At 38.3% G+C, this 20,746-nt stretch overlaps 1 protein-coding gene across 1 annotated transcript in view; it reads right to left on the bottom strand.

The window, feature by feature from the left end:
* CD2AP (CD2 associated protein) overlaps window positions 1-20,746 on the bottom strand; it is a 141,280-nt gene that overhangs the window by 102,297 nt on the left and 18,237 nt on the right. Inside the window, exon 2 of the mRNA XM_082729733.1 lies at window positions 3,745-3,905. Within this exon, the coding sequence (XP_082585859.1) occupies window positions 3,745-3,905 (161 nt within the window). The remainder of the gene's footprint in view (window positions 1-3,744; window positions 3,906-20,746) is intronic.

Here is a 20,746-nt window from a genome sequence, read left to right as displayed (position 1 = left end):
TTTAAAAAGTTGCAACCTGATTATTATGCCAATGTCTGAATCACACAAAATACTATTTGTTTATGCATAGGTAAATATGTATAAATATGTATTACAGGGATACATATAATTTCAGAATATGGAGTTTGGGAGGAGAGGGAAATGATAAGGAGGTAACAAAACTCAATTTTACCTATAATGTTCTATTAGAAAGCAACACTCTAAAGCAAAAATGCCAAAATTATAACATTCTATACATAAGTTTGTGGATCCCTGCTCTATATAGTCTTTGAAAATATTTTTTAAGTCATATAAAGATGAAATAACAGTGCAAGGAACAATGAAATGAACAGTCTGTCAGAAAACAAATTTAGTGTCCATGAAGGTTTTTTTCAATAAGCTACAAAAATTATTTGACTTTTCTATCCATCTTCCAGCTCAACTGGAATGTTCTTCAGTACAGCTATCTGAAATAACAAAGGGGTGTGTTTTAGAGGAAGCCAAGTTAGTTCTACAATCCACTCCATAGTCTTACATATACAAAATAACCTAAGTACCTTAATGTAACACTATATTAAGCATAAAAGGCTTATTTTCAAGGAGATAGTGAATTATAAATTCTAACTCTTCCTTAAATCTTCATATACACAGCTGAAAGTAATAAAGCCAACTTTTTGTCTATCACTATTGATTGCCTGTGGTTAATTTTTTCAATAAAAATTTTACTTTAGAATAATTTTAGGTTTATGGAAGAGTTTACAAAAGCACAGAGTTCCCATATACCCCTTCTTCTGTTCCCCTAATGTTATATCTTACATAACCATATTACAGTCGTCAAAACTAAGAAATTAACACTAATATATCACTACTACTAACTAAACCATTGACTTTATAAAGAACTCATCAGTTTTTTCATTAATATCTATTTTTTTGTTCCAGAATCCAATCCAGGATACCACAATGCATTTGAACATCATGTCTCCTTAGGCTCCTCTAGCCAACATCGCTATCTCAATCTTCCCTTGGGTTTAATGACCTTGAAATTTTTTTTCAGCCCTGGTCAAGTATTTTGTAGAGTGTCTCAGATTTGGGTTTGTCTTACTGTTTAATCTCATGCTTAGACTGAGATTATGGTCTTGGGGGTAAGAATAAATACCACAGAGATGAAGGAGATACAGAATATCAACCTAATATATCTCTGCTTATGTTAGCTTTGATCACTTGATTATGGTAGTACATGCCAGCTTTCTCCACTGTAAAGTTACTATTTTCCTCTTCCATCTATTTTTTAGTCCAGCCCATTCCTGAGCAATGCTTTTGAGGGGAGGGGAGGAGAGGAGATGAAGGGTAAGGGAGTATCTACAAATATTTGAAGTAATTCTGTGAGTGCAGAGCCTCACCTGGGACTGGATCCCACAACCCATGAGATAATAACCAGAGGAGCAACCAACAGTCAGACACTCAACCAACTGAGCCACCCAGATGCTCCCATTTACCAATCATTTATGAGTTAACTACATGGTGTCATAAAAATATGTTGTAGCCAAAATATGTAATGTATCACAATGAAACACATATTAAGTTTTAAAAAGTTGCAACCTGATTATTATGCCAATGTCTGAATCACACAAAATACTATTTGTTTATGCAAATAAACAAATTTATTTATTTATTAATAATAAATAATATTTATTTATTTATTAATTCAACCATTTATCTTTATCAACCATTTATCTGAACTTATATATATTTATGTTTCACTTTGGGTAATAATCAAATACTAGACTATTTTATTGCCTAAATCGTTCCAGTTCTGGACACTGGAAGCTCTTTTAGATTGGCCCCTATGCTGTTTTGACATGAGCCATCATTCTGTGGGGTTTTTTGAGCACTTCCTTACTTTCTGGTACTATGAGAAACTCCAGAGTCCATCATGTATTTTCCTTAGCACAGCCCTAGAACAGTTGTTTTTCTAAGGAGCCTTCCTTCCTTATATTGGAGAATAATATTTAAAAACCAAAATCCAGACACCAGGTATAGTCATTGCTACTGGTGTGTCCCTGTTTCTAGGCTATCTCAGTGGACAGCTGAGAAATACATGTATGTGTATTATCGCAAGTATTAATACACAAATTTATAAATATATCGTTATATATTAGTACATATTTTAAACTAAACATGAGTTCATACTGCTGTCTCCAATTCTAATTTGGTACCTGGTAGTTACTTTTTATTCCCAGATTATGCTTCCCTCTATTATCTAGTATTCTCAAACTGCATCCTCTGTTCTCAGGCAATTCATTGAAGTCAAGGTCTAATATTAGTTGTACTTAAACAGGAAAGTAACATGTATTTCAAAATGGAGTCCTGTGATAGGTCATCTTCACTACTGAGAACACAATTAAGAGAACTATATGAAAACTTTTAACTTTTTTTTTTTTAACTAACGTTCTATTATTTCAGTATGTTATCTCTGAAAAGGCACTTTCCTTTTAAAAAAAGAGAGAAATGAAATGAGAGGTCAATGCAATGGCTTCCTATATACTATCAATATATCATTTTAAGAATAAAAAAAAAAACAGAGAAATTATGTGGCTTGACCTATAGCATACCACCAGGAAAGGACAGAGCTGGAACTTGACTGTGCTTTAATCCATTTATTCTACTCCAGTTTCTAAGGAATCTACATTACACTCCATTTTAGGTTATGAGAAATAAGTCGGTTTATAAAACAAGAAGTAAAAAATTAAAGTGACCTTCTCCTATAAATTCAAGTCCCTCTTACAGTTTTTCTTAGTTGTTTCAAGAGATAAAATATAGTTAGGTAAGTGCAGTTAGTTCACTTCTGAAATCTATTACAGTATTACAGTATGAGTTCATATTTAAAGGTAAAACCATAATTAAAATAAACACAAATTATTCAGAGAACAAATGTTTACTAAATATCCACATTATGCAGGTGGGTATTACTACGTAAGATGAACAAACAAATGAGACATATTCTAGCCTTCCCAGAAGAACTCATAATTATAATCTAATGAGGCCAGTGATACAGCTAGAAATAAGAAAACTAATATAGGAAATAAGACAATTATAAGTGAAGTAGAAATATATAGGTATTCTTTATATTTTTCCTTCTCTAAACTACTGAGAACTTTGTTTGCAAATGATTTAAGAATCTTGATTGTTTTCTGGCAGAGGTGACAGAATATTTACTAAAAAAGGAATGTTTGGTGGTTAATGAGTAAACTGTTACTTTGATAAATACATATTGCAATGCTGAAACTTAACAGAGGAATCTAAGATATCTGTGAAGAGTCTGCAAAAGTAACAATATACAATTAGACTTGAGTCAACTACCCTGGATTGCAGTTCAAATTCTAGATCTTCTTGGCTGTCAACACCAGATAAACCATGTAACCTCTCATCTATATGTTGCCATATTTAAAATGGAGTTATCATCTGCCCTACTTATAAGACTTGTACATGAGAATGTACACAGCAAAACTACTTTGTAAATAAAAGAGTGCTACCCAAATGCAAAGTACCATTTATTTTTCTAAAAAGAGAGACAGATAGATATATACATACACATATAAACACACATACCTACTGTGTAGTGTTATTACCCACCAAGATACCACGTAGATGTGGAGTAAAAAATTTACCTTTTTTAGGTATACAAATACATGTATAAAATACACGTATTTCTTAATGATTAAATCCTATGAACTAACAGCCAGAAATTTAAGTGAGAGTACTTACCTTAACAAAATTATCAGGAAACATTCCTCTTCTCCCATTTAATTCTCCTTCTAGCCATCCTTCCTCTTGCAGTTTTTTCACATTCCTGATGATTTCACCAACTCGAATAGTTAATTCATCATCATGCACAGCATCATAATCATACTCCACAATATAGTCAACTAAAAAAAGAAAAAGAAATGTCTAAAAATTCATGAAATAAAATTAACCATTATTAATAAACTTAAAACTAAGAAACCTGTTTAACAACAATATTACAAAGACATTATCAAGGTTTACTTCGATGATTTTAAGTATTTGGCTACACTTGCAAATTTCTTGACTGCCTTAGTATAAAACACAGTACAAATTTTCAGTAGAAGCCTCAATACAATATATAATTCATGTCATCAGTAGTTCTTATGGTCGGATGTATATATTGTTATTGACAGATAATCTCTATAGTGGTCCCTATGATCCCCATCTCTTGATATTCATGGCTTTGTGCAACTCCCTCTCCTTCACAGGGAACATGACTTATGGCTGACTTTCAACAGACTATGACAAAGAAGATACACTGTATTTGACTATATAACATTATAATGTCCATCTTGCTCGAAAACTCTCACACTTGTCTTTGAAGATGTAAGCGGCTTTGCTGTAAGCTGGCCTATCAAGAAACTGATGAAGGTCTATGAATGACAGCCAGCAAAAAACTAAGGGCATGAGTCCAACAGCCCACAGAGAACTAAATGATGCCAACCACCATATAACCTTGGAAGAAGATCCTTCCCCAGCTGATAGCCCAGATCTAGCCAACACCTTCACTGCAGCCTTGTACAGTACCCAGTTAGTCACACCCAGACGTACTAAATCAAAATAACTGTGAGATAATAAAATGTGCGTTGTTTTAAGCTGCTGAGCTTATGGCAATATTATTACTACATAAGAGAAAATGAATACATCCTGAAGTAAAGATTAGTAAGGATCTATTTTACCACCTTTAAGTACAGAATTTTAGATTATAGGATATCATATATGCATACTATTAATATTTTACAGGGCTCAATACAAGAAAAGCAGTAACAGATCCTATTCAAGATGGGAGACTAGCCATCCATGGCAGACTAGCCATACCTCCAATTCATCTTCTCTTTCTCCTATAATTTTTAAAGAAGAATACACACATACATGCATGCACGCACGCGCGCACACACACACACACACACACACAGAGCTATAACCAAAATAAAGGGAAAAAAATTATGGGCAGCCATTGTTGATTGCCAAACCAACAGCCATTCCTACACAGACTCCCCACCTCCTTCTTCCTTTCTTATTGAACCCTGATTTTGTTCAGGTATTTTGAGATCATGTACTTTTACAAATGTGACTTTCCTCATTCCAAAAGAGAGTTAAATCTTTTCTAGTCCAGACCTGGGCTTTTCAAATAATGATGTATAATCATGTCATCTTGTTGACTTGCAGAAGTCATCTTATTCAATCTTGCTTAAAAGTGTACTCTGAAAAGGCCCTGGATATCTAATGCTGCTGGTCAAAGAGGAAATGATCTAAAGACAATTTATTTACTAAACACAATTTATTTATAATAATTTCACACACACAAACACACATGCACACATACATGCATGCACAGACTGGTTTTCAAATACACATGTGATGGATGGATTCTACCAAAAGATACGAGCAAGGTTTCAGGGAAAGTTTTATCCAATCTTAAAAACCAAACAGAAGGAAAAAAATGTCTTCCTATAGACCTTAGATATTCCTCTGTAAGAATGTAATGCCCCAAACTGCTATAACTATTTAAGACAAGAAAAAGATGAAGAGATTGTCTCAATCCCTTCTTAAAACAAGAAAAAGATTACAATGGAAGAGAAGAAAGATGAAAATGACCTAGATCTTTGCTAGATTCATCAAACTGCTATATTAAGCAATCCCTGACTTACAATACTATTAGTTTTCTTGTTACAGAAGTAGTTTTTTCTTAACTTTTTTTTTTAAGATTTATTTATTTTAGAGAGAGAGAGAAAACACACACATGAGCAGGAGGGTCAGAGAGAGAGGGAGAGAGAATGTGAAGCAGACTCCACACTGAGCACAGAGCCCAATTTGGGGCTCGATCTCACAACCCTAAGATCAGGACCTGAGCTGAAACCAGAGTCAGACACCTGACTACACCACCCAAAGGCCCCAGTTTTTTTCTTAACTTTTAAGTAATTTTTAGACAGAATTTCTACATATGGCTGAAAATCCCTACCTAAGAAGAAAGCCAAAACCAAAATTTTCCAGTTTATGAAAATGGATCTATAACTAATAAAGCCAGGAATAGAAAGCCCAGAGAATTTTAGGAAACTGTAAGATATCAAATTGCTCTGCAGAATCCCCACAGAAGCTAGAAATTCAAAAAAGGAGGGCTTATGGGAAATGCAAAACTGAAAATAGGGGAATTATCTCTACATGGAAGAGCGAACACTCACTATCAACCACAATAGTTCCAAGACAATAAAGCTAAATAGACAGGAATTTTTCTCTGACCGCCAAAAATTAAAGGGTTAATCTCTACCCCACCCTCAGACTACTCTCCCCCCCCACACACACACACACAGTTTGTGGAAACTAGTAAAGCTCCTATGGATGAGTGTTGGTTTCTTAGAGAAATGACTACTGATTTCCAGAATTTAGAGGTTTCCACACCAATGTGCAGCTCCCTGCCTGATAAGTATAAAATAAAACACTAACTCCTACCTATATAGTGTATATAGTGTCCCCAGCTTACTATTCATTCATAAATATGAATAGACTATCATGAATAAACCATAATAAAATCGGGCGCCTGGGTGGCTCAGTGGGTTAAGCCGCTGCCTTCGGCTCAGGTCATGATCTCAGGGTCCTGGGATCGAGTCCCGCATCGGGCTCTCTGCTCAGCAGGGAGCCTGCTTCCTCCTCTCTCTCTCTGCCTGCCTCTCTGCCTACTTGTGATCTCTCTCTGTCAAATAAATAAATAAATAAATAAAAATCTTTAAAAAAAAATTTTTTTTTAAAAAAAAACCATAATAAAATGAAAAATTACTCCTGGATGAAACATACACCCACCTTCCCCCTTTTACCATCCAAAACAAATGAGTCCTAAAGCCATTTAGGTGTAGAAGAGCACAGAGGGAGAAAGGGTGAAGAAGTTGGAGGCGGAGGGGGGCAGGTCTGATGTAAGAAGTTAAAGACCAAGAAGAATAAAAGAGGTATCCAAAATTGGGATGGGGGTAAAGGCAGGAGTCCAGCTATCAGAGTCAGAGCACATCCACATATGGGGGTTTCTCTAGTACATCATATCAGCATTCTAAAGCAAGGTGAGGAGGGCATCCATGTAGGGGCAACCTGACATGGTGTATCAGACCCCAAGCACAGTGGAGAGGGCATCCAAGCTGAGGGGTAGCTTGCTAAGGAATATCAAAGGCCAAATGTGTTGGGGGTGGGTGGCAGATTTCCATGAAGTTATAGAAGGGTAAAGGCAACCTAAAATGAGGACTAATAGCTCAAAGAAAAGGTGAAGAGTAACAGCTGAGATGGAAGACTAGCTACATCCACGGGATTGATCAAATAAGTAAAAATACTAAGGATAATGGAAGCCAAATTTCATTGTGTCAGAGAAGGGAGTTGCACACAAAGGAGAAAAAGCTAGATTCAATAATGTGATACTAAATGAGAAGTATCACCATGAACTAACAGTTTTCAATACATAGATATACACACACATACCAGCTCTGTCCACTGAAAGGGCCTGAAACTAGCAACACTCTAATGGCAATCAGCAAACCTAATGCTGAGATCTTAAAAACGCCACTTTCTACTAAAAGAACTAGGAATCCCTTGGAAGACAGGCAATTCCACCATTAAGGCAGGAAAAGTACAAGATAAGCCTGGGACACAATAATGCGCCACAAAAGCAAGGAAGTTAAAAAAAGATAAGGTTATGGCAAAGGACAGAAAGAAGTGATACAAAAAGGCTCCTACTATCCAAATCAGGACAATTTGAGCATCAAAATGAACAACGAGAGTAAAAGAATATATATCTCACTGAATAATGTAAGAAATCATGACTCCATGCATGTACAAATAAATGTTATTTTTTTAATTCTATGGTTGGATTGTGATTAAGCATAAGAACTGGCTTGTAGAAAATACACACTAAAATATTCAGGAGTGAGGTGCCACCTGGGTGGCTCAGTAGGTTAAGCTTCTGCCTTTGGCTCGGGTCATGATCTCAGGGTCCTGGGATCAAGCACTGCATTGGGCTCTCTGCTCAGCATTGGGCTCCAGAGAGCCCGCTTCCCTCTCTCTCTCTGCCTGCCTCTCTGCCTACTTGTGATCTCTCTCTCTCTCTGTCAAATAAATTTTAAAAATCTTTAAAAATAAATGAATGAATGAACCAATGAATGCATAAATAAATAAATAAAATATTCAGGACAAAAATTATCATTCAGGAAAAATGTCTTTGTATTGTACTTCTGTACTTATTTCTACAATGTACTACTTCAAAATAAACATTGTAACTATGTACAAATTTGTATTCTCAAGAGATACAATAAAGTTCATAAAATCAGAATGATATAAAAAAAGAGAGAGAGAGAGAAAATAAGAAGGGTTGAGAAACCTATATTTTCCAGGATGCCTAGGTGGCTCAGTCAGTTAAGCATCTGCCTTCCCCTTGGGTTATGATCCCAGGGTCCTGGGATGCAGCCCTGCATCAGGCTCTCCCTGCTCATCAGGGGCCTTCTTCTCCCCTCCCTCTGCTGCTCCCCCTGCTTATACTCTCTCTCTCTCCCCCACCCCATCAAGTAAATAAATAAATAAAATCTTTTTAAAAAATCTGCCTCTTCCAACATGTCTCATTAACTTTTTTTTTTCTTTTGAAGAGGTGGAGACAAATCCAGGAAATTTTTCCAGAAAAAGTAAAGCAAAAAGATATAAAGGAAATATAAAAGAAAGATGATCAATCCAGACAACTCAAAATCCAATTAAAAGTTCTAGAAAAAAGAGATAGAGAAAATAGAGAATTGACAAATAGCACAAGAAAATACTCCAAAGCTAAATGAAACAATTTTCAAATGCAAAGAAGACTATGAAAATCTATGAAAGAGGTCTATGAAAAGTATAATAACAAAAAAGTACTCACATCTAGATGAAATTTAACAAAGATAAATACTTCCCTTAAAGCTCTCTGAAAAGAAACAGAGTTCATCTACAATAGAGAGAATCATCAAAAGACTTCTCATCTAGGACACCAGATTCTACTGGAGAAAGAAAAAGGCAAGGCCACTTAAGTATTAAAGGAAAATGAATTCCACACTCAGCCAAATCAGCAGGCTAGTACAGGGTGTAACATTTTCACACAGGCAAGGAAAAGGAAATTAACTCCTACATATGACCTTACATGTTACCCAGTAAAATTAAAAATATGAAACAAAAGAGAAGACATGAAATGCAAGAAATAGTGGAGCCAATCTCAGAGAGTAAGTAAAGTGCTAAAATGGCAAATGTGCAACAAATCTAAGGAACAGTATAGAGTAAGCAGGAGATAAAAAGTTCTAGAAGGTATTTGGGGGCAAGGAATGAGGAATAGACTGTTCTTTAATCAACTTTAGATTTTTAAAAGCTAATAATACATGTGGTGATCACTAGCATAGTAAGAGTATAAAATGCCAAACAAAAAATACTGGACTTGCAGTTTCAGCTCCAATATGTGAAAAAATTAGAAGCTGTCACTCCCTACAAGAAAAAAGCTAAACTGAAAGTCACTGACTTTCCCTGGACCCATCAGAAAAATGAAGATACAAGGCAAACTGCCAGCTCAAGATACAGAGATAGACATATCCAGGATATCAAAGCCAAGAACTACTACATCACCTCAAATACAAACAAGTGGAACCATTCCCGGGGCTGTCGTAACAATCACAAACTAGGTGACTTAAAGCAGGAAAACTTTATTCCTTCACTCTATAATTCTGAAGGCCAGAGTAGAAAACCAAAGTATCAGCAGGACTGGGTCCTCCTGAAGACTCAGAGAAAGAACTGCTTCACATTCTGCCTTGGCTTCCAGAGGCTGCCAGAAATCTCTGGCATTCCTTAGTTTGCATAATTCCAACCTCTGCCTCCATCTGCACATGACCTTGCCCTTCTGTGTGTCTCAAATCTCCCTCCCCTTACTCTTTTTTTTTTTTTTTTTTAAGATTTTACTTATTTGTCAGAAAGAGAGAGCAGAAGCAAGGAGAGCTGGAGGCAGAATAGGCAGAGGGAGAAGCAGGGTTCCTGCTGAGCAAGGAGCCCAATGTGGGACTGGATCCCAGGGCTCCCAGATAATGACCTAAGCGGAAGGCAGAGGAGCCAGCCAGGAATCCCTCTCTCCCCTTACTCTCAGTAAGAATACGCTCACTGGATTTGTGGTCAGTCCTAAATCCAGGACGGTATTATCTCTTAAGATGCTTGGTTACATATGCAAAGACTTCATTTCCAAATAGCACCAAATTCATCTATACCAAGGCTTAGAACTTGAACATACCATTTCAGTGGCAGAAAGTTAAGCCACTGCAAACACCTAAACGGTACTTTTGATGAACTACTAGAGGCTGAACGTGGAATAGCATCACAGTTGGAAACTTCTGGGAACCACAGTCTCAGGAGAGTCACCCGCTGTTATGGTTTTATTTCCAGGAACCCCACAAGATTCTCAGAGTTAAGAACCCATAAAAATCTCCTTGTGCTTCTCACAAGGAGAAGGTAAAAGAGGTCACCCTAATAACGTAAGGAGAAACCAGAGCATTCACCATAACAAAGACTTAATCTCCACAGAAAAGACTTTACCAGGCCATATCCCATTTGCAGTAAGGTATGGGATTCTCTGATTCCAGTCACCACTTCCCCTTCTCTCAGACTAATCAAGATTACAGTCCCATAACACAAACCCACTAAAAGTTTGAGATTTAATTATAAGATTATAGGAGGCTTCGTCTCTCCTACTCCTTTCCACCACACAAGTGAGGTTCCAGTATAATAAAGGCTAATCACTGCTAAAAAAAAGTTTTGCATGGTATAGATTCCATCTGAGGAAGAGTTCTTAGGAAAACCCAAAGACAGCCAGGAAGACAAAAAAGGACTCTAAAGAACTGTGAAGCGTCTGGCACCTATACTTAGAGCAACTATTAAACACAATACAACTCTTGGACAGACGAATATAAAATCTCACACTCAGTATCTGTTTATCTGAGTTCCTATTCCCTAATACATAGTGTCAACTTTCAACAAAAAACTATACATCATGCTTTTAAAAGGCAAGGAAAAACACAAAGACAAAGGAAGCATCAGACCCAGAGTCAAATATAATACATATTTTGGAATCAGACAGGGAATTTAAAATAATTATGATTAATATGTTAAAAGCAGTAATGGGGGAAAAAAAGACAACAACAAGAGCAGATGAGTAAGGTAAGCAGACAGACGGAAACTCTAAAATCAAAAGGAAGTGAAAGAAATAAATACTAACTAAATAAAGTTATATATAATGAAATAAAGGATGCCCCGGTGGCAGGTCACTGCCCCCAGGAAATGATGGGTAATGCTGAAAGTGGACACCACAGCAAAGGTGGTATCTCAGAGGGGATCCTCAATGGCAGCACCTCAGAAGGAGGTTCCAGGCATGGTAGGATGCATTGGCAGCAGCTACTGAGATGCTGACCAGTTGGCTGGTGACCTAAACTGAAGGGACAAGTGGCATGCTCGGCATGCACAGTCCTGAGGCCTTGCCTCAGTTTTCTAAACTTCGGGCTCCCTTCCGCCAGACCCTTATGCCCAGTATCAACAACTTTTTCAACCCTCTCCTCCGCCATCTCCTGGAGCTTCATGTGGGGCAATGAACAGAAACTTCCAGCACTGATACAGCCCTGAGGGGTTGAACAACAAGGTCCCTGGTGACCAGGAGGAAGGAACTGTGGCAGGAAAAGGGGGAAGGGACTGGGCAAAGGGGTGCGAGCTCTCTGACCTATACCCACCTCCTCTCTCTGCCATGGCCTATTCTGAGGAAGCAGCTCTCCTAAGAACCAGGGCCTTGGAGGTGTCCTGGTAATTACTAGTGGAAGTAGCCACTGGGCCTTAAAGAAAGTGGTCAGCTTTACCTGGGAATCAATATGCACAGCACACTGGCAAAAATGCTCCCAGGGCTCCTGAGGGTTCCACAGCAAGGGCAATAAGCGAAGGAGCAATCCTTACACCTGCTCAAAGATGACATTCAAATAAACAAGAGCTTTTCTATCAGAAGTTGCATATGTTGAATATACTGTTTGAGTTAACGGATGGCTTCAGACTTAAGACCAACAAAACTAAAAGAACAACACTGAATGAACTAACTGAGTATGCTTCAACTCACTGTGAGGTAATTTGTCGAATCAGTATATTGTGATAAATCAAAAATGATCAGTGCTGGCATCTTCCATACTCCTCCTCCAAGTGATAATCTAGATTTTGATCCAGAAAGGGATGAATTTGAGGCCTCTTGGCTTCACATACAATTGGTGTCAGAGTTCTTAAGATATTTGGAGAGTTCTGGTTTGGAGAGCACTGGAAAGTGATATATGGGCCAGAAATTTGTAAGATAGTTTCTGACCTTTTCTTTTTTTTAAAGATTTTATTTATTTATTTGACAGAGAGAGAGAGAGAGTGAAGCAGGCCTGCCGCCAAGCAGAGAGCCCAATGAAGGGCTCCATCCTGGGACCCTGGGACCATGACCTGACCCAAAGGCAGACGCTCAACGACTAAGCCACCAGTTGCACCAGTTTCTGACCGTTTCAACAGTGAAGGTACCTCGGAGAACATGAACACCTGAAGACTGTTATGCACTGTTCTGCACTAAATTTATAGGAAATTTCTTGGATTAAGGAATTCATTAAAAAACAAATTACTGACACTTTCCTCATGTTTATATATGAAACATTTCCAAGGGGCTGCTGAACTCCTTGAAATATTAGTAAGTTTTATCAGTGGCTCTATGCCATACCACTGAAAGCAGAACATAAATAATTTCTAATGAAGGCTTATGCATACTGCAAAAGGATTGGCTTTGTCTCATCCTCAGCTAGTCTACTGTGCTGAATAGCCAATAGAGAAAGATACAACACTAACATAACAAGTGATCACAGGACTGCTAAAATTTTGGCCAAAAACATGCAGTCTGAAAGAGGAGATGCTTTCAGAAGTGAGAAATCTTAGATATTACTGAACCACACAATTCCAAAGAACTTTTTTTTTTTTAATATTTTATTTATTTATTTGACAGAGAGAGATCACAAGAAGACGGAGAGGCAGGCAGAGAGAGAGAGAAAGGGAAGCAGGCTCCCTCCGAGCAGAAAGCCCGACGAGGAACCCAATCCCAGGACCCTGAGCTCATGACCCGAGCCGAAGGCAGTGGCCTAACCCACTGAGCCACCCAGTCGCCCCTCCAAAGAAATTTATAAGGAGAAATCCAGGTGTGTATCCAGTTCTCAATTTTAGCTTGGAGAAAGGGTACCGTACACTTCAGGAATAATGAATATATCCTTAATTTGAGGAGAATATTAATAAAATCAATAAAAACAATTATATTTGGCAGTTTATTTAAAAAAGGAAGATAACAATGAACTTCTAAAATCAATATCATACACCAAACAACACACCTGGGAAGCTCAGATAATACAAAGTAGGAAAATGTGAGAAAAGTCTACACCTAAGCATACACTACTCACACTGCAGAAAACAAAACACAGGAATTTCTTAAAAGAAGCCATAAGGGAAAAAATCACCTTACATATAGAAGAACAAGCCTAAGAATTACAGCAGACCTCTCTTCAGAACACTTAAGAGAGGGGAGTAAACTATTCAAAGTACTGAAAGAAAAAAACTACCAACTTAGAATTCTAAGAGAGGAAAGTTTACAAAGATAACAGGTCAACCTTAAGAAATAAGAAAAATTTCAAATAAATAATCTAACTTTATATCTAAAGGAACTAGAAAAAATACATACAAAGCTCAAAGTTAAAAGGAGAAAGAATAAAAATCACACAGAAATAAATGGTATAGAGATTTTTTTAAAAATAGAAATGATCAGCGAGGAGTCAAGATGGCGGAGAAGTAGCAAGCTGAGACTGCTTCAGCTAGCCGGAAATCAGCTAGATAGCTTATCTAAAGATTGCAAACACCTGAAAATCCATCGGCAGATCGAAGAGAAGAAGAACAACAATTCTGGAAACAGAAAAACAACCACTTTCTGAAAGATAGGACCGGCGGAGAAGTGAATCCAAAGCGACGGGAAGATAGACCGGGGGGGGGGGGGGGGGGGGGGGGCCCTCCCGGCAAGCAGTGGAGCAACCGCGCACAAAATCAGGACTTTTAAAAGTCTGTTCCGCTGAGGGGCATCGCTCCAGAGGCTAAACCGGGGCGAAGCCCACGCGGGGTCTGCGTGGCCTCAGGTCCCGCAGGGTCACAGAAGGATCGGGGGTGTCTGAGTGTCGCAGAGCTTGCGGGTATTGGAACGGGAAAGCCGGCTGCAGAGACAGAGCCGACAGTAAGCTCACAGCTCGGTGTTACCTTGAACCGGTCGCAGGCTCGGTGATCTCGGAGCACGGCCGGAGGTCAGGCAGATGGGAGTAACTGGGCGCTGTTCTCTGGGGGCGCACTGAGGAGTGGGGCCCTGGGCTCTCGGCTCCTCCGGGCCGGAGACCAGGAGGCCGCCATTTGTATTCCCGTCCTCCGGAACTCTACGGAAAGCGCTCAGGGAACAAAAGCTCCTGAAAGCAAACCCGAGCGGATTACTCACCCCGGCCCCTGGTAAGGGTGGTGTAATTCCGCCTGGGGCAAAGACACGTGAGAATCACTACAACAGGCCCCTCACCCAGAAGATCAACAAGAAATCCAGCCGAGACCAAGTTCACCTACCAAGGAGTGCGGTTTCAATACCAAGGAGAGCAGCAGAATTCCAGAGGAGGAGAAAGCCAAGCACGGAACTCATGGCTTTTTTCCTGTGATTTTTTTTTAGTCTTACAGTTAATTTAATTTTTTCTTTTTTTTATTTTTTTTTTTTTCTTCTCGCCTTCGGGTAAAATTTTTTTTTTTAACTGTTACCTTTTTCTTTTTTAACGATTTTTTACTAGTTTATCTAATATATATATTTTTTCTTTTTTACATTTTTCTCAGGTGTTTTCTTTTTAAAAAAAATTTTTTTTCTTTTCATTTTTTTTTCTTTTTTTTTTTCTTTCTTTCTTTTTGAACCTCTTTTTATCCCCTTTCTCCCCACTCACAATTTTGGATCTCTTCTAATTTGGTTAAAGCATATTTTCCTGGGGTTGTTGCCACCCTTTTAGTATTTTACTTGCCCCTTCATTTACTCTTTCCTGGACAAAATGACAAGACGTAAAAATTCAACACAAAAAAAAGAACAAGAGGCAGTACCGAAGGCTAGGGACCTAATCAATACAGACATCGGTAATATGTCAGATCTAGAGTTCAGAATGACAATTCTCAAGGTTCTAGCCGGGCTCGAAAAAGGCATGGAAGATATTAGAGAAACCCTCACGAGAGATATAAAAGCCCTTTCTGGAGAAATAAAAGAACTAAAATCTAACCAAGTTGAAATCAAAAAAGCTATTAATGAGGTGCAATCAAAAATGGAGGCTCTCACTGCTAGGATAAATGAGGCAGAAGAAAGAATTAGTGATATAGAAGACCAAATGACAGAGAATAAAGAAGCTGAGCAAAAGAGGGACAAACAGCTACTGGACCACGAGGGGAGAATTCGAGAGATAAGTGACACCATAAGACGAAACAACATTAGAATAATTGGGATTCCAGAAGAAGAAGAAAGAGAGAGGGGAGCAGAAGGTATACTGGAGAGAATTATTGGGGAGAATTTCCCCAATATGGCAAAGGGAATGAGCATCAAAATTCAGGAGGTTCAGAGAACGCCCCTCAAAATCAATAAGAATAGGCCCACACCCCGTCACCTAATAGTAAAATTTAGAAGTCTCAGTGACAAAGAGAAAATCCTGAAAGCAGCCCGGGAAAAGAAGTCTGTAACATACAATGGTAAAAATATTAGATTGGCAGCTGACTTATCCACAGAGACCTGGCAGGCCAGAAAGAGCTGGCATGATATTTTTAGAGCACTAAACGAGAAAAACATGCAGCCCAGAATACTATATCCAGCTAGGCTATCATTGAAAATAGAAGGAGAGATTAAAAGCTTCCAGGACAAGCAACAACTGAAAGAATTTGCAAATACCAAACCAGCTCTACAGGAAATATTGAAAGGGGTCCTCTAAGCAAAGAGAGAGCCTACAAGTGGTAGATCAGAAAGGAACAGAGACCATATACAGTAACAGTCACCTTACAGGCAATACAATGGCACTAAATTCATATCTCTCAATAGTTACCCTGAATGTGAATGGGCTAAATGCCCCTGTCAAAAGACACAGGGTATCAGAATGGATAAAAAAACAAAACCCATCTATATGTTGCCTCCAAGAAACTCATTTTAAGCCCGAAGACACCTCCAGATTTAAAGTGAGGGGGTGGAAAAGAATTTACCATGCTAATGGACATCAGAAGAAAGCAGGAGTGGCAATCCTTATATCAGATCAATTAGATTTTAAGCCAAAGACTATAATAAGAGATGAGGAAGGACACTATATCATACTCAAAGGGTCTGTCCAAAAAGAAGATTTAACAATTTTAAATATCTATGCCCCCAACGTGGGAGCAGCCAACTATATAAACCAATTAATAACAAAATCAAAGAAACACATCAACAACAAAACAATAATAGTAGGGGACTTTAACACTCCCCTCACTGAAATGGACAGATCATCCAAGCAAAAGATCAGCAAGGAAATAAAGGCCTTAAACGACACACTGGACCAGATGGACATCACAGATATATTCAGAACATTTCATCCCAAAGCAACAGAATACACATTCTTCTCTAGTGCACATGGAACATTCTCCAGAATAGATCACATCCTCGGTCCTAAATCAGGACTCAACCGGTATCAAAAGATTGGGATCATTCCCTGCATATTTTCAGACCACAATGCTCTAAAGCTAGAACTCAACCACAAAAGGAAGTTTGGAAAGAACCCAAATACATGGAGACTAAACAGCATCCTTCTAAAGAATGAATGGCTCAACCGGGAAATTAAAGCAGAATTGAAAAAAATCATGGAAACAAATGATAATGAAAATACAACGGTTCAAAATCTGTGGGACACAACAAAGGCAGTCCTGAGAGGAAAATATATAGCGGTACAAGCCTTTCTCAAGAAACAAGAAAGGTCTCAGGTACACAACCTAACCCTGCACCTAAACGAGCTGGAGAAAGAACAAGAAAGAAACCCTAAGCCCAGCAGGAGAAGAGAAATCATAAAGATCAGAGCAGAAATCAATGAAATAGAAACCAAAAAAACAATAGAACAAATCAACGAAACTAGGAGCTGGTTCTTTGAAAGAATTAATAAAATTGATAAACCCCTGGCCCAACTTATCAAAAAGAAAAGAGAAAGGACCCAAATAAATAAAATCATGAATGAAAGAGGAGAGATCACAACTAACACCAAAGAAATACAAACTATTATAAGAACATACTATGAGCAACTCTACGGCAATAAATTTGACAATCTGGAAGAAATGGATGCATTCCTAGAAACATATAAACTACCACAACTGAACCAGGAAGAAATAGAAAGCCTGAACAGACCCATAACCAGTAAGGAGATTGAAACAGTCATTAAAAATCTCCAAACAAACAAAAGCCCAGGGCCAGACGGCTTCCCCGGGGAATTCTACCAAACATTTAAAGAAGAACTAATTCCTATTCTCCTGAAACTGTTCCAAAAAATAGAAATGGAAGGAAAACTTCCAAACTCATTTTATGAGGCCAGCATCACCTTGATCCCAAAACCAGACAAGGATCCCACCAAAAAAGAGAGCTATAGACCAATATCCTTGATGAACACAGATGCGAAAATACTCAACAAAATACTAGCCAATAGGATTCAACAGTACATTAAAAAGATTATTCACCACGACCAAGTGGGATTTATTCCAGGGCTGCAAGGTTGGTTCAACATCCGCAAATCAGTCAATGTGATACAACACATCAATAAAAGAAAGAACAAGAACCATATGATACTTTCAATAGATGCTGAAAAAGCATTTGACAAAGTACAGCATCCCTTCCTGATCAAAACTCTTCAAAGTGTAGGGATAGAGGGCACATACCTCAATATCATCAAAGCCATCTATGAAAAACCCACCGCTAATATCATTCTCAATGGAGAAAAACTGAAAGCTTTTCCACTAAGGTCAGGAACACGGCAGGGATGTCCATTATCACCACTGCTATTCAACATAGTACTAGAGGTCCTAGCCTCAGCAATCAGACAACAAAAGGAAATTAAAGGCATCCAAATCAGCAAAGAAGAAGTCAAATTATCACTCTTCACAGATGATATGATACTATATGTGGAAAACCCAAAAGACTCCACTCCAAAACTGCTAGAACTTATACAGGAATTCAGTAAAGTGTCAGGATATAAAATCAATGCACAGAAATCAGTTGCATTTCTCTACACCAACAGCAAGACAGAAGAAAGAGATATTAAGGAGTCAATCCCATTTACAATTGCATCCAAAACCATAAGATACCTAGGAATAAACCTAACCAAAGAGACACAGAATCTATACTCAGAAAACTATAAAGTACTCATGAAAGAAATTGAGGAAGACACAAAGAAATGGAAAAATGTTCCATGCTCCTGGATTGGAAGAATAAATATTGTGAAAATGTCTATGCTACCTAAAGCAATCTACACATTTAATGCAATTCCTATCAAAGTACCATCCATCTTTTTCAAAGAAATGGAACAAATAATGCTAAAATTTATATGGAATCAGAAAAGACCTCGAATAGCCAAAGGGATATTGAAAAAGAAAGCCAACGTTGGTGGCATCACAATTCCGGACTTCAAGCTCTATTACAAAGCTGTCATCATCAAGACAGCATGGTACTGGCACAAAAACAGACACATAGATCAATGGAACAGAATAGAGAGCCCAGAAATAGACCCTCAAATCTATGGTCAACTCATCTTCGACAAAGCAGGAAAGAATGTCCAATGGAAAAAAGACAGCCTCTTCAATAAATGGTGCTGGGAAAATTGGACAGCCACATGCAGAAAAATGAAATTGGACCATTTCCTTACACCACACACAAAAATAGACTCAAAATGGATGAAGGACCTCAATGTGCGAAAGGAATCCATCAAAATCCTTGAGGAGAACTCAGGCAGCAACCTCTTCGACCTCTGCCGCAGCAACATCTTCCTAGGAACAACGCAAAAGGCTAGGGAAGCAAGGGAAAAAATGAACTATTGGGATTTCATCAAGATCAAAAGCTTTTGCACAGCAAAGGAAACAGTTAACAAAATCAAAAGACAACTGACAGAATGGGAGAAGATATTTGCAAAAGACATATCAGATAAAGGACTAGTGTCCAGAATCTATAAAGAACTTAGCAAACTCAATACCCAAAGAACAAATAATCCAATCAAGAAATGGGCAGAGGACATGAACAGACATTTCTGCAAAGAAGACATCCAGATGGCCAACAGACACATGAAAAAGTGCTCCATATCACTCGGCATCAGGGAAATACAAATCAAAACCACAAAGAGATATCACCTCACACCAGTCAGAATGGCTAAAATCAACAAGTCAGGAAATGACAGATGCTGGCGAGGATGTGGAGAAAGGGGAACCCTCCTACACTGTTGGTGGGAATGCAAGCTGGTGCAGCCACTCTGGAAAACAGCATGGAGGTTCCTCAGAATGTTGAAAATAGAACTGCCCTATGACCCAGCAATTGCACTATTGGGTATTTACCCTAAAGATACAAATGTAGTGGTCCAAAGGGGCACATGCACCCGAATGTTTATAGCAGCAATGTCCACAATAGCCAAACTATGGAAAGAACCTAGATGTCAATCCACAGATGAATGGATCAAGAAGATGTGGTATATATACACAATGGAATACTATGCAGCCATCAAAAGAAATGAAATCTTGCCATTTGCGACAACATGGATGGAACTAGAGCGTATCATGCTTAGTGAAATAAGTCAAGCAGAGAAAGAGAACTATCATATGATCTCCCTGATATGAGGAAGTGGTGATACAACATGGAGGCTTAAGTGGGTAGGAGAAGAATAAATGAAACAAGATGGGATTGGGAGGGAGACAAACCATAAGTGACTCTTAATCTCACAAAACAAACTGAGGGTTGCTGGGGGGAGGGGGTTTGGGAGAAGGGGTGGGATTATGGACATTGGGGAGGGTATGTGCTTTGGTGAGTGCTGTGAAGTGTGTAAACCTGGTGATTCACAGACCTGTACCCCGGGGATAAAAATATATGTTTATAAAAAATAAAAAATTTAAAAAAAAAAAAAATAGAAATGATCAATAAAACCAAGAGCTGCTTTTTGAAAAGATAAATTAAATTGATAAAACTCTAGTCAGATTCATCAAGGAAAAAAGATAGAACTTAAATAAATAAAATCAGAAATCAAAGAAGTTAACAACTAAGACTAGAGAAAAGCAAAGGATTATTAAAATACTACTATGGAAAATTACATGCCAACAAATTTGCCAAACTAAAAGATATGGATAAATTCTTAGAAATATATAATCTTCCAAAACTGAATCAGGAGGAAAAAGAAAATCTGAAAGGACTGATGATCAGGAATGAAATTAAACAAACAAAAGGCCAGGACCAGGGGCGCCTGGGTGGCTCAGTGGGTTAAAGCCTCTGCCTTCGGCTCGGGTCATGATCCCGGGGTCCTGGGATCGAGCCCCGCATCAGGCTCTCTGAGCCTGCTTCCTCCTCTCTCTCTGCCTGCCTCTCTGCCTACTTGTGATCTCTGTCTCTCAAATA

The sequence above is a fragment of the Mustela nivalis genome (assembly GCF_964662115.1).
Source record: "Mustela nivalis genome assembly, chromosome: 5".
Lineage (NCBI taxonomy): Eukaryota > Metazoa > Chordata > Mammalia > Carnivora > Mustelidae > Mustela > Mustela nivalis.
This window is presented reverse-complemented; position numbering and strand designations above follow the sequence as displayed.